The 15,243-nt window shown below is 39.6% G+C and overlaps 2 protein-coding genes across 2 annotated transcripts in view; both read left to right on the top strand.

The window, feature by feature from the left end:
• Positions 1–1,830, top strand: part of cxxc1b (CXXC finger protein 1b) — a 4,219-nt gene extending 2,389 nt beyond the window's left edge. The window contains 4 exon segments of the mRNA XM_079342440.1: positions 1,077–1,098; positions 1,178–1,330; positions 1,447–1,536; positions 1,538–1,830. Of these exon segments, the coding sequence (XP_079198566.1) occupies positions 1,077–1,098; positions 1,178–1,330; positions 1,447–1,536; positions 1,538–1,594 (322 nt within the window). The 3' untranslated portion in view covers positions 1,595–1,830.
• A 1,752-nt stretch (positions 1,831–3,582) lies between these two features.
• mbd1b (methyl-CpG binding domain protein 1b) lies at positions 3,583–14,440 on the top strand. The gene is made up of 17 exons (XM_079340475.1): positions 3,583–3,966; positions 4,562–5,198; positions 5,656–5,796; positions 6,237–6,372; positions 6,482–6,771; positions 6,930–7,012; positions 7,106–7,146; positions 7,448–7,588; positions 7,976–8,074; positions 8,736–8,756; positions 8,850–8,942; positions 9,926–10,087; positions 10,210–10,383; positions 10,530–10,610; positions 10,707–10,787; positions 12,490–12,636; positions 12,729–14,440. Exons 2-17 carry the CDS (start codon positions 4,696–4,698, stop codon positions 13,194–13,196), a joined length of 2,661 nt encoding a protein of 886 aa, XP_079196601.1. The 5' UTR covers positions 3,583–3,966; positions 4,562–4,695; the 3' UTR covers positions 13,197–14,440.
• The last annotated feature ends 803 nt before the right edge of the window (positions 14,441–15,243 follow it).

Below are 15,243 nucleotides of genomic sequence, written 5' to 3'. Positions count from 1 at the left end.
TCACTCGCTAAACTACCAACTAGTTTTCATCGACTCACTCAGAACGCTCCACTCGGTCAAAAAAAAACTTTCAATATATAGTATGATAAGCATTACTGCAGACCCCTCACACCCTGGACACAAACTGTTTAAGCTCCTCCCCTTCGGCAGGCGCTACAGATCACTGTACGCCGAAACAACTAATCATAAGAACAGTTTTCTTCCCCCAGGCTGTCTCTGATGAACGCACAGTGTCAGACCGGCTGCTGTGAATGTGCACTTTGTTAAAATAATCACCCAAGGCAAGGTTTTCCGGGAAACCAGAGCCAGATGTTGAATATGATATTTTGTAATTATTTTATTCAACAAGGTAATGAAAAGAGCTCAGTATTATTTTATTTATTATTATTATTTTTTAAATCTATTTATCCCAGCGGGGCAAATAGCGCACCAAGCGTTCGACCACAGGAGCAGCGAACTGCATACACCCTGACAGAGGAGGGGGAGCAATTCAGGGTTAAGTGTCTTGCCCAAAGACACATTGGACATGTTGCTCGCAGGAGCTGGGGATCGAACCCTCGACCTTCCAGTTGAGAGATGACGACTCTACCCACTGATCCACATGCGTCTGTGACTTAGGCTGTTTTATTTTACCTATAGTCACATCGTCTTTTCACATGGGCAAAAATAAAACGGCTTAAGTCACACTCTTGACATAGGCCATTATATTAAAGGTGGACATCACATGATCTGTTTAACTGAGGTTATAGGCAATTTTACCACCAGAGAATCATAAGGAGTGGATTTAGGCCAAAAAAAACAAAAAAGAACCTTTTTCTCAAAAAATGACTACGGCAATTATTTTAACAAGGTGACAAATATGATTTGATTTAAATAATCATCTACGCACACTCTATCATGTAAATACTGTAAAAGATGACTACCTCATGTTTACTTCACCACTGCACTGGTATCTACTTTAGTCTTGCACACATTATTCTTTAATTGTTTATATTTTTAGTTAATTGTTATTATTTAATGTTTTACAGAGAGCACAGTCTACAGAAGTCAAATTCCTTGTGTGTTAAACATATCAGGCCAATAAAGCGGATTCAGATGGTCTGCAGCCACTGCACATGACGCAGTGTTTGTAGGGATAGATTTGTTATATTGTTTTTCTTTGGTGTGTGGACGATAGGTCTCAGTGGACGAGGTGTGCGGATGTCCTCTGGTGAAGAATGTGTTTGAGCTGACCGGAGATTACTGCAGAGTCTCCAAAAGGAAATGCAACAAACATTACAACTGGGAGAAGCTCAGGAGAGCTGAAGTGGACTTGGAGCGAGTCAGAGTTGTAAGTGAAACATGTTGAACATACTTTGCGTCTCTTATTTAATGAAATGTGTCTCTATACAAACAGATACTGAAAGAGTTTTTGTAAAAACCCATTTTTCTCATCTTTACCTGCAGTGGTACAAGCTGGATGAGCTCTTTGAACAGGAGCGTAATGTCAGGACTGCAATGACCAACAGAGCGGGTCTGCTCGCTCTGATGCTGCATCCAAACTATTCAGCACGATCCCTTGACGACCGATCTCCGTAGTAACAAGGACAGGTAGCAGAACTTGTCTCCATCTGTGGATCTGTGTACATAACATGCCTTTAAACTTATTCAACTACCACTTGGGTGAAACAGATTTTTATAACTAGATAACTATTTTAAAATCTTTGTACGAGTAAAAACTTTCAGATGTTAATGGATACATGTGTATATATTTCCCTGACGAGTAGATGAACTGCTAATTAAATCAGCTGTTTTTGGTATGATTTCCCTGAATAAAATACTGAAACATTCTCCAGTCTGTGTGAATGGGTTGCTTGATTTTTTTACATTTAATGTTAAATTTTATTTATATTTCTTCAGACGTTAATTTGAACCTTTTCTTGATGTGTTGAACACAACAGTGCTGTGATGATGCATTGAGCTCTTTAAACTCTCTGTTTTGGGCCTATACGGGTTTCTTAAATTAATATCATTGTCTTTAAAAACGATCAATGAATGAGCTCCTATCTAATGTGGTTTTGTTCTATATCAGCCTAAAACCTAAACTTAATTTCTAATGTATTTGCATTTTAAATAATGGTGGTAAAAAGGTACTGCCAAAGTGTTGAAGCCACAACAGATCTATTGTACGTGGCGAAGAATGAAAAGCTGCAGGACTCTAAGAATAAATCAGTAAAATCACTTAGAGCTGTTCAGCTCGTGGATTCGATCCTCTTGCAGCAACGTAACCGACGTGTCCTTGAGCAAGACACTTAACCCCAAATTGGATTGATGGTCTCCTGACTTAACCTCTGCCATCAGTGTGTGAATGTGTCGGTGTGACATATAGTGGGAAAGAGCTTTGAGTAATCAGAAGACTAGAACAGAGCTATACAAGCTCAGGTTCATTTTTTTTTAAACATAAGTGGACAGTCTAATACGTCTTTGAGGTAGATCTTGTTGATTTTTTTGTATTTCAACAGCTCATTGTATGCTTATTTTTCAGCATCTGAAGATTGTTCTGGGTATTAAATTTAAATCATAAGTAGATAGTGAAGAACACAAAGACAAACAAATAAACACGATTAGAGTAAAACAAACTAAGGCCTGCTATTTATCTCTATTTTTACAAGTATTTATTTGCTAAGTTGGTCAGCTCTGTTTCTTTCCTCACCCTTTTTTTCTTTTTTTTTTGTTTCTCTTCCTCACACTCACTCTTCTTTTCTGGTTTTGGATGAGCTAACAAATATCCACATCTGTGTAGAAAATGTACTTGCACTCAAGTATATCATTTGTACAAGCCAGATGCAAATGTAGTTAAGCTTGTACTGACATGTAATGTATTATTTTTTCTTTCTTAAGACTATCAAATAAAAAGTATATAAAAGAGAGTCTGTTCCAGTGTAGTTTTGGTGTAGAAGGATTTTTTGTCCTTGTCACTTGCTTCATAGCCGTCACTCACAGAAAGTTTACAAGACTTGTCAGCAGGATGTTTTTAAGTTAACTCTAAAATAGTTTGTTTTTGTTGATGTATGTGAACATATTGTACATTTATTCGAGCTTGTATTGTGCTATTCTAGTCTTTTGACTACTCAAAGCACTTAACACCTCTGGTCACACACACTGATGGCAGAGGCTGCTGTGTAAAGTGTCCTTCTTACATTGAATATTACCATTCCTACACATTCACATGCGGTCAATGAAGCAGCAGGAGCAACTTGTCGTGAAATGTCTTGCCCAAGGACGTGTGCTGCAGGATCTGGGGATCCCGGACTGTCTTTCTAAGTTTTTGTCAGATCCTTTACTGCAGCATAATGGAACAGCTGAATTATCTATGAGGGCAGTCCGATAATAGAAATGTGCTATAAAGCAACTTAAGGGTAACAGATTTTTATTTTTTTTGCAATATTGCAAGGTTTTATGCTGTTGGCTACATCAAGTCACCGTCGTCTACTTTTATAGATAAGTTATTGGAGTTTTGTTTAAGATGCGCGTGCTGTACTGTTACATACAGATGTCTCCACTGTCAGAAGTCTTTCCTCTGACCCGTGAAGGCAGCAGGTGAAGCATGTTATCAAAGACGGTGAAAGTGGGCTGAGATCATTAAAGTCGCTCCTTTCCGTCTTCGCCTCCATACTCTAAATGATGATTGGATAAGTTATCTTTCACGCTGTGGCTGAATAATTGTACGACGTCAAGTGGATGTGGACTACTATTTGATAATCAGCAGAAACAAATCTGATGTAGGGATGTCTTTCTGAGTGGTTGAATGAACATCCTCAGCCCCCTCTGGAGGCGGGTTCACACAGCTCTGCCTTCCTCACATCATCTGCCTCAGTGTTAGCTTTATGCGTGGTACTTTACTAGCTACGTGTGCTCTTCCTCTTAAAGTGAAGTGGGGATTGTTGTGACAAGAGTGCCAAGCATCCAATGGACATTAACGTGCAGGTGTGTTTTTTTCCCCTCTGTATATCTTTTAACCGATTGCGATACATCGCTTTCAATTTAGGGCAGGGACGCTTTAGCTAAATGTGGCTAACATTCATATTAGTGTAGCTAGCGGGGGCTAACTGAGTCCACTCCAGCTGTTTCATTCAGCTTTCACTTTTCACCAACCCGAATAAAACGTTATTGCATTTGCATTGCTTGCATGTCGCAATAATTAAATAGCACATGAAAAAATATATGTGGCCACACCAGCAAATCGGAACTTATAGCAGCCGGTGTTAGCTTGTGATGCTAACGTTGTGTTTGCAGTTAGCATTTGCTGATGATCATTTCTATCTAATGAACCACCGAGCTTGGATACAGTCAAGAGGTTTAAAGTTAAACCCCCTCGGTCAGTTTGAATGTGATTCATGTCAGATGATGTGCTAACATTGTGTGGATATGCGTCAGCTCATTGTCATCAGGGAGTAATAATATTAATGTTTATGTGGCTCGTTTTGATAAGCTCAGACATATTATTGTAACACAAGTATCGCTCAGCACTGGACCTACTGTGTTATAAATCTCTTGATTAACATTATGTTTCACCCCCCAGGCTCTGTCATGAAAAGCTGAATGTGGTTCTGATTCTGTTGACCCTTTAAAAAAGAAATCCTACTGAGATGCAGGAATAACTGTAGTGGATAGGAAACAAAGCTTTGGACCAATTGTTGTCAAAAGAGAGCATCAATGAATGAGGAACCACGTGACAGCTCTGTCCCTGAACAGAAGGATGCAGGACAAAACCCAGAGAAGAAGAGACTTGCTGAAAACACCTGTGAGGTAGCACTTGCCCCAGAATCCTTGGAAGATGAAGGGCAAAACCCAGAAATGAGCAATTCAGAAAACACTCCTGAAGCAGCTACTGCCTCCTTGGAAGATGCGAGACAAAACCCAGAGAAGAAAAGCAATGCAGTTACCAGCTCAGAAGCAGCACCTTCCCCGGAGTCCTCGGCTTGTTTCGACTTATACGATCCAAAGATGAAGCCCACCTCAGATACAGGAGAGGACTTCTCAGGAGAGGCAAAGGAAGACGATAAATCTGCAAGTGGTGAGCCTCCTGTTGACTGGTTTGAACCACTTGAGGATGACGATGAAGCCAATAGTGATGGCGAGCTGGAAAGCCTGGCAGGAGAAAGTGAAAAAAGTGAAGTCATGGCGACTGGTGAGAAGACCCTCAAAAGAATGTATAGGTAAGTTGAGTGATTTGATTTACCACAAACTGTGGTCGTGTTAGTGCGATTTCAACATGTCAACAAGTTGTTTTCATCAATGATCTTTCTGGCTGCAGACAGAGTGTACTCTCAAAATGGACAGCATTATCTTTGGAAAAGATTTTGATATTCACGAGCATGTGCAAGCTCTCGAGCTGCGTCATTATCTTTTGCAGACAGAAGGGGGATTGCATGTGTGCTAAAGTGGCTGCATATTTAAATAAAGGGGTCCGGTGTTGGTAAAGGTCGGTTGGTATGAAGATTGTAGAGCACAATCACATCTTAATATATCTCTCTTAAAGAGTCCAGCTTGATACACAGATGTTCTATCAAGCATCCCTGGGTGAATGGATAAGAACACAGTATAGTTGAAGATGTTTCTATTTTCTTATGTAACTTCAGGTGCAGTAAGATTTTTATCATTGCCTCTTTTCAGACTTCATTTACCTCGACGCAAGCGATCGCATCCTGATGAAGGATGGGATGAATGGCCGTCACTTGGGGAGGGCTGGAAACGAAAAGAAGTGGTTCGACGCTCAGGCAGTAGCATTGGACAGAAGGATGTATATTATCTAAGGTTAGTAAAGGATAGTTCATACATTTAAATATACAATGTTCATTTTTTTAATTCAAGAGGCACAAGTAAAATGTTATTTTTTATTTTTAGCAATTGCATATTTAGTTGTTTTAGGGCTGGCAATATCATCATATATAATTATTGTGTCTACCGATATTCCTAATCTTTATACAGTGATACTTGCTGCTTTTTTTTTTTAATTATTTTTTTATAATTTTAGTCTTTTGAATTTTGAGTTAGTTTGACACAGTGGTGAATTTTACATTGTCATTGCTGCTGTTTGGCTGTTACAATTCATGGACTTAACTATCAAAAGTTAATTTTTCTGAAAAGCAGTAATTGCAGCCCTTTTAAAATTGTCGAAATAAGGAATAAGCTCAGTACATAATTACTTTTAGAAATGATTTAACTTCTTTGCACATCATGTTTTTTTTCTGAAGCCCACGGGGAGATCGAGTAAGAAGCAGAGTGGAACTGACTACAGTGTTGGTGGGTCAGCTTGACCTGTCGAACTTCGACTACAAGTCAGGAAAGTTTTATGAATCAAAATCCGGAAAAGTTCGTCAAAGAGCGAAGGTAAGGGAGTGACCTCTTCTTCTTTTCTTTTTTTTGTCACTTTAAACTTAAGATATGAGGAGGGATAGGCCTTCAGGCTGACTTTTCTTTTCACTGTTTTGTCCATTAGAGAAAGGTCCGAGAGCGTTCCTCCTCAGAATCCAGCTTGGTCGACAGAAGGGAGGAAGCTGACACCCCGGACTCCCACCACAGGCTCACACCCAGTCTAGGACCAAAAACTCTCCAATCCTCACACAACCAGACGAGCGTCTCTTCACAGATTTTAACACTAATTGCACCCAAAGTCTCTTACAGAGAGCCAGTTGAAGTTAAAATTAAACTGCCTCCCCCCTCGTCGTCATCCAAACCACTGAAACTCCCATCCATAAATGGGGAAATTGGATCTGAGGAAAGCACACTGTGAGTCCTTTTCTTCAGTTCACGTTTCAATCACATGACCATATCTGCAGATGTGATTAACAAGGAGCTTGAGTTGTCTCCATTCAATCCAAAAGGTTTGTTTGTGGTGAATTCTTGCTAAAAACAGATGGACTGAGCATGATTATCCTCTCCTGCAGGGTCTGTGCCAGATGTGGTATTTCCTTCACAGGCACGTGGTATGACAAACAAAGGAAGAGGCCCTTCTGTCCCACCTGTTGGGGTATGTCATCGCATCATGCTCAGAAGAATAATGTGGAAAATCATGCGAAGAGATGAGGTCAGATTGATGACACTTTTATTTCTTGTTCTACAGCATCGAAAACCATCGAGCATCCGATGATCCGTTTCAGAAAGGTAAAACAATGTCACCTTTCTTACCAGACTGCAAACCTTTCACCATTGATTTGTTGTTCCATTGGTATTCTATGAGAAGGCGACATATTATAAACCACCTGTATCTGTTTAGAACATTTCTCTCGGTGTACGTTGTTGTGCCTCTCGCGCGGAGGAAAGATGAGAAAGCATATTAACAACAGCCAGGAAAAAAAAGTCCTTTGTGTCTTCCATTGATATGTTTAAGATTGTAACCAAAAAAAGGACTGGACACGGATGTATAAATAAACGCCGTCTTTTCTTGTCTTCCTGTTAACTGCAGTGGATTCCTTGTGGACAGTGTGTTGGATGCCACAACACAGTCAACTGTGGGCAGTGTGCCAACTGCAAGCATGGACTGCAGAGCCCCGAGTCCCGCAAACGTTTGTGCCGCAAACGTAAATGTATATGTCCTTTCCGCAAGGTAAGCTAGGCACACAGAAGTTATAATCTATATAGATCAAAGGACTCCGACAGGTAGCTCGGGAGCGAGCTGACCTGTAGGTTGACCTACTGCACCTCTTCTCACTTTTTATTTATTTGGCCCATAAGAGCAAGTAGTCACGATGTTTACGATGAAGCACAGTAAGAAGCGTAAAATATTCCTGATTTTGTCTTGGGTCTTAGTGTGACTTTAAGATTATTGATAAGTATCATCTTAATTCATTTTCACATGTGTGCCTGTAGCTTCATTCATGTGTGTGCTGTGTGAATAAATGCAAGCGATGTGATGCAAGTAGCTCTTGGCCACTTTAGTTTTGTCAAAGTAGTAAATGTAAATGTTCTTTACGTTTTCTGCACAATCCACCAGGGTCCTGGCGGTGGAGGTGGAAACATTAGTGGGAGCGTGCTGTCGCAGAAGTCCTATGATGACTTTTCTGAAACATTTGATGACAGCATGAGTTTCCAGGTAATGTGCACTGTGTTTACTGGAGGGTCAAAGGTTATCCATGTGCTGTCCTTGTGGGCTTTTCTGAAGGCACAACGTGTTTATTAAATCACACGTTTAAATCAAATGGCTATTGTTCTGGTGAGGTCGTCAGAACGTACGACACTTGATACCTTATCAAACCTTTCGATAAAGAAGTTATACTTTTAATACGGTTTTACACTTTGTTTAATGAACACACATACAAGGGGAAACACATACACACACACATGCACAAACAGGATCCTGTGGACATGCATGAATGGAGAGCTCTCAGAGGGAGGCTGCTGCCCACACCGAGCGCTATAGAGTCGTTGCCTTGCTCAAGGGCAGTGCTCAGGAAGTGGATTTGCACCTCTCCAGCTACCTGTCTCCAGCTATTCTGTCTATGTGACAGAATCACATACGTATCTTCAATGAGAGCTGATGCAAGTATTTTTACTAGTATCATTTAGGCAGGGTTTTGGTCCCTCTAAAGTTTACACTCTGAATAATGTTGACAGTGTGGAGACTCTATTGTCCCAAAGTGTGAAATTGTGGACGTGGTTGTTATGTCAGCGTTCTCAACGATTAAAGCTGTTACACCCAATGACTGATGTGCACACACGTTCTAACAACATATTTTATTTATTTGATTTTACAGAGTGAAGTTACAGACTCGCAGGTAACTCAAATCACACATTTATTCATCATCCTCATCATTTTATTGCCATTCTTTTTTTCCTCTCACTCACTGAAAATGTTTTTAATCACACAGCACCCGAGTCTCAAAAGCAGCGACACAGAGAACTTCTCGGTCAATGTGGACGTTGATGAGGATGATGACATGTCCACAGACGACGATGACGATGTGAGTGTGTTTTTTTTTTTTTTTTCTTTCCTCATCCTGACGACGGAGAGGCACCATGACCTGACGTGACAGTGAATCAAGCAAAACCTAGTTTCGATTTCTGATTTCTCCTTTTGGAGTTCTGTCAGACGTTTCCTGATCGCTCACTTTCAGATAATTTACTGCATTGGCACACAGGAAGCAGGCCTCTGGTTTGGATCAGGGACTAAAGATTCATGAGGATTTTTAGAGGCACACTCACTCATACTGACCTTACAGTTCACAAATCTCAATTAAAGAAGCTAAGAAATGCAGCTCAATGTGCATTTTACTGTGCGACTGTGATTTGAAGAGCACCAGTTAAAACCTCACCCGATGAGAACATGCGTCGTACACATTGTTTCCATCTTCAGTGTGACTTGAGCGATGTTGAAGATGCATGAGGCCGGAGCAGAATGATCCACGAGGGACCACACACACGATGTATGCTGGATCAATTTGTACCGGACTTGATCCAGACTTTCACTCACGTCTTGCAAAAAATGAACAACGAAGAAATCCCAAGATCATGTCTTCTGCAGTAATCAGACTCTGGAACCACAGCTTCTCCCAGCCCACTGCAAACACAGGGCATGATGGGAAGTACCCAGCTGGTGCCTGATCAATAGCAAGTTGAAATTAAAAAGACAGGACTCGAGTGTAACACTAGCTATTTATAATGAAAGAGTTTCAAAAAATCGGGTGTGCTTCTATCTGTCTCTACAGAGAATGGTATCTGATTTGTCTCCCCCCCCGATATCAGCCCGTCCTTTTGCTCACGCATGTACAGGGCAGGTTTAGCATGAGATGCAGCATTTGTTGACAAGGGCCGAAAGTTTCTCAAACTTGCTTTCAACTATGAAGGATTTTTATTTAATTTTTTTTTAGAAAATGCCTCTTCTTACAACGTCAAGACAATACACATAGACAATCCAATCATTGGTAAAGTTTTTTTTTTTTTTCAGTGGCATAAAAAGCGAAAGCGGCGGTCCTGCGGAGAATGTAAAGCCTGCCTCTGCAGGAAAGACTGCGGCACGTGTGATTTCTGCATAGACAAGCCGAAGTTTGGAGGCAGCAACAAGAAGAGGCAGAAGTGCAGACTGCGTCAGTGTCAGAGGCAGGCAATGGTGAGACACAACACCAATCTGAAATGAATTTGTTTCTTGCGGTAAAGTCTTCTCGGGTTTGCTATAAGACGTCTTCATCTTGTAATGATGGGTTGGTGGTGTCTTTAAATATTTTTGTGCAGAGACACTTGCTGCCTTTCCAGATGGGGCAGGGTGATTATGGGGCTGATGGTACGATGCTGCCTGGCAGGCCTAGACCTCATTACACGTACAGTCGGAAGTCAAATCTCAAGAAAAGCAAAGGACCACAACTCAGTTATGATTTATCTGATGAAGATGATGACAGCTTCCAATCAGTAAGTCCCAGCAGCTTCGAGGGCCTGAACTTTGCACTAGTAGAGGTTTTCCTGCGCACCTTCTGTTTAGTAAAGTGTCACTAGATAACATTTGTTATGAATTATGAACCTATACAAATAAAAATGGACTGATTTCGTTGTTGTAGATGAGCTGGAGCTCGGAGCCTGCCAGTGGTAGCAAACACTCATTTGAACAGAATTTAAGAAACAACCATTCATCTATGCAGGTTTGAGAATAGATCAGCATCATCATGTTTATGTCACTAGTGCTTTTCATGGATGAACCTTCATGTCAACTTCCGGCTTTTTTTTTTAATCTGAAGTTAAACTATCCAGATGTTGGACAGCGGAATGGACTGGCTGACAGGATCCCTCACATTAGCAACCATAACTACTCTGGACTGGTACGTTACAGTTTTGCATCTTTTTTTCTTCTTCTTCTTCTTTTTTTTTTTTTGGCTAATTTATCTTTTTTGTCCATCAGGCTAAAAAAGTGTGTTGACATTCTGTGTTTGCTTCTGGTGATTCTTTGTTGAAGGCTCTTTGGTGGTCTTTGAGATTTCCCACAGCTGTATCGGAGGTATACATAGTGGAGCGTTACTGTATTCCCACTGAGGGTACAGAAGCTCTTACTAAACGGGACAGATCATTTTCCATCATGGCGTCCTCTTTGCAGTGTGGCCTGTGGCTCAGCGTGATACATCTAGGTTCACTTTCATCATGATATGACAATTTTATTTAGGAGTTCATGGTTCAGTAATCAGTACCTCAGATGGTTTTTTCAACACAGACTTTCACATTTTTATTTTCAGTATGTTTTATTATCTCTGTTATATAATTTTTTCTATGCGTCAAACGGCAGCAACAGTTTAAATAAAAAAGCAGAGTAGATGTGTTTTTCCACAATGCTTCCAATTCAAAGTGAAAGAGAGACCTTTCGTGTTCCTTTTTATTATTTTTTAGTATTTGATTATTTCCTTTCTGTTTAGCAGCAATTTATATATTTTTTAATTTTATAAACACTGGTCATGTGATTTTATAAATTGGTAAATTTGTGAAATTCAAGCAAAATAATTGTTATAATTGAGAAACCGTTTTTTGAAGGTTTCTTTTGTTTCTTTTGTAGGAATATTGCAAATATCTGGGAACAAATTCCTTACCGATACATTAGTTCACAAATGTCTTCAGAAAGATGTCTTATTACTCATATAAAAACATTTAAATCCAACTCTTCTAGGAAAATTCGTGAGAGCGGCTCGGAGTCGGGGTTCTTGGAACAGTACCTCATTGGTACTACACACTTATCGGTGAAAATGTTGACCTTTGCTTTTGGTCGCTTGTGAGGGGACAAACTAGGGGTTCTTTAGGATTCTGAATCCATTGCAAACATTTTTTTTGCAAAAAATAAACTCCTTGATTACATTTACAGTAGCTTTATGTGGATTTTAATGTGTGGAATAAAATATAACAAACTGCACCACATTGTTAAATGTCGCAGGACGCTTTCCATCACCAAATAAAGAAGTTGAATAATCCAAAATTGCATATTTACAAAATAATACAAATATTATTTGAATTTTAAAAACAACTTCAGTGGCAAACTAAAATTTATGATTACCATAAATAAAACAATGCAGGTGTCTGTCTAAAATTGACATAAACTGAGTGTGTCTCTGTTTAGGAAATGTTGAATGTCCACTCATTCCTACAGAGTGAGGATAGTTCTTTTGTTTGCTTCTAGCCTTTCATTTTTATTTTCCATTTTTCACCAATAACTATATAGTACCAATAAGGTACTATTCAAGGTACTCTGACTTTGAGCCGCTCTCACAAATGTTCTGAAAGGAGTTGGATTCAAATGTTTTTATGTATTATAAGACAACTTTATGAACATATTTGTGAAGAAATCTTTTGGTAAGGAATTTATTCCTAGATTTTCCAAATGTCACAAAAAAAAAATCCCTATTTATTCCCTTCCTTTTTTTGCCTTTATTTAAAATAAAGAAGGGGGGGGGTTAAACCCTGGCTGCTCACTTGGAGCTCAGTAGCCTGTCGGTCTCCAGTGCCCCTAATTAAAAGTCCTTGATCTCATTTCAATCAATCCAGGTCCGACTAAACCGATGGGACACAGAGGAACCCCCTGCAGGCAGACATGCTCAGAAACATGTGGACCACGACGATGATGATGATGATGATGATGATGATGATGATGAAGAAGAAGAAGAGGAAGAAGAGGAAGAAGAGTTTCCCATGGTAAATGTCACGTTTAGATGTTTCTTATTTGTTGTCTTGTTTGATGAGGCAAAGCTGGTGTATCATTATTTCCATTCTGTCCCTCTTTGCAGATCACTCAGATCTGCAGCTTGGCTGATAATTCGGCCGGGAGCGGAGTGGAAAACCAGCTCATGAAACTCTTGCAGTCTTTGCGCACCTCTGTACTGCCCATCCTATGGTCCGCCATAATGGTGGAGGGCCCGCAGCTTCAGCTCATCCAGTGTTCGAAACAATCGAGCATGACAGACACCATGGTGCTGATCGACCCAGATTTCTGTTATCAGGTTACTGTCCAAAAGCAGCCACTGCTTCCCACCCACTCGCTCTACGACAGCCACCCAACACACTTATCCTCGCTCACTGAAGTTGTCAATTTGCTTTTGCGCCTCGAGCAGTATGTTGTGTGCCGAGGACTTCCCCCCAAAGATCCATCATCCAATAAGGTCCCACTTATACTGGAGCGGGCATCAACATGTGACTTTTTAGTAAGAAACTATTTGAGCATCTGCGCTAACTGCAGAGCGCTGCAAGAACTTTAATGTCAACTGAGGCAGAACAAAGTCTGTGAAGAGTGTGGAGCACTGCCTCTTCACCTGGTGATAATACATGAGCTGTTTTACAGATGGACAACGTACCTCTTGACTGTAATAGTATGGTTTGAATATTTGAAGAATCACCAAAGGCATTCCAGGTGCTTGGCATTTTATTTGTTTTCAAATGTCTTCTGTTTATGCTGGTTTGGGGTCTTTTCTTAATGACTGTTAACGTCAGACTCTGGTCAGTATGATGGGCAGATCTTGAATCCATCAGACTACTGAACCCTGATTGTGCTTTAGATTATCTCACACTCTAACTTGAGGAATTTATAACCCTCACCCCTCAGGGTTATAACACTGTTAAGCTGTCCTTTAAACTTTTCTTTTTTTTTTTACTTTGCTCTCACGCCAGTAATGAAACTTAAATTGTTAAAAGGAAAAATGTCCACACTGTTGTCAAGCATATGTGTTCCATATCTGACGGAGTTCACCAGCAGACCATTGTAATCTGTGTTTTGGGGGGAACCTGTTTTCACTTTTAGACCTCTTCCATTTGATATTTTTATTTGAACTGATCAGTACATCAAGAGCCGTTGTTTTTCAGTGAACTCACAACTTTTTTTTTTCATTTTTTTTTTCATTCAGACTTAATGAAATGTTTTGTTCATCGCAACACTGGCAAAACATTCATGTTTGATCATCCAAGTGTTTGTGTATGTGCAGTAAAAAGTACTGAGATTGGAAACCTGTCTCGTCAAATATCTAAGTGTTTGCATTAATAGTGTATGCAAAAGATTTATTGACAAAACAATCAGTTCAAAGATCCCACAACATGCTGACTATAATATATCTGGTACACCCAAGTTACTGAGCTGCAACAACCGAGAACACTTAATATCCTATGCAGGCGCTGGCTACACCAGGAGACAGTGTTCAGACAACAACTGCTGCTTGAACAGTTGCAGCTGTCAGTCAGAGAGAAAGCCAGCATTAAAGCAACCTCGACATGTCTGAGGCCTCACCGGTGTAAAACCATTTTACAAGCTATGCTACTGTCCTTTGGTCCTGACAAATCTTCTCTCCACCATTTGTTGCAAGACTCAAGTCTCTAAGAATAACACTGTAGTCATTTCAATCAGTTTAAAGTATTCCACATTATCAAAGGCTTCATGACATCAAGCATTTTATAAATGACATAGGGTGGACAACTTTTCTTAAGGATAGTCAAACATTTACAACTTATAAATAAAGTTTAACAAATCGTCCTATAGACTGCTTTCTCTCTGGATAAATCCAAAAAGGATGATCGAGACATATCGAATATGAAAAATTAAAAAAAAAAACGTTTGCTCTTGACCTATATAACATTGGTTCAAAAAGGCAGTTCACCACCAGAAATATGCTAAAATGTTGAAATATGGAGATCAGAGTGTTTACAGTTTGTTTTTTCTATGATTATAATGTGTTTTCCAAAATATCACTCACTCAAACGGATGGTGAATCCAAAGCTCAAACTACTAATATGACACTGTTTTCATGATACTGTCGGGTTCAATCTGTGAAGCCACCAAAATATGATCACTCATCTTTAAAATGGTTTTCGAAACCCCTTTAAACAAGTTTGGTTGAATTGTAAAAATATTTAAAGTGTCTAAATATCCTATTTAACTTCTTTATTTCCAGTGGGATGTTTCTGGAGAAACTATGGATTCTTAACTTTTGGGAACAATTAACACACAGTTCTTCATGTCTATCTTGTTTTCCTCAAGTAGGTTGTGCTGAACATGAAAGGTTCTGGATCAGCTAATTATTCTCAATGATAACATTAGTTATTTAGGCTATAAATTAAGACATATTTAAAGAGTCGGAAATAAAGTTTTCTCATTTCATGTCTTTATCTTTTACAAGGCAATGTGCAAATAAAGTGTTTGTTTTTTAAGTATATGTTCATATTATTACTGAACTGGTAATCATATTCTGACTATGAATTAAAAAACAGAATAAGCTCTATATGTTCCGTTCAGTCAAAGTTGGAGGACCACGTCTGTTA

This window comes from Symphodus melops, assembly GCF_947650265.1.
Source record: "Symphodus melops genome assembly, chromosome: 4".
Lineage (NCBI taxonomy): Eukaryota > Metazoa > Chordata > Actinopteri > Labriformes > Labridae > Symphodus > Symphodus melops.
This window is presented reverse-complemented; position numbering and strand designations above follow the sequence as displayed.

Bases quoted from the DNA above. Each gene is read 5' to 3' on its own strand.
- mbd1b (XM_079340475.1), top strand. From the start codon at position 4,696: ATGAATGAGGAACCACGTGACAGCTCTGTCCCTGAACAGAAGGATGCA. The intron at 5,199-5,655 runs GTAAGTTGAGTG...GCCTCTTTTCAG, and splicing joins ACCCTCAAAAGAATGTATAG to ACTTCATTTACCTCGACGCA. The intron at 10,611-10,706 runs GTTTGAGAATAG...TTTAATCTGAAG, and splicing joins ACAACCATTCATCTATGCAG to TTAAACTATCCAGATGTTGG.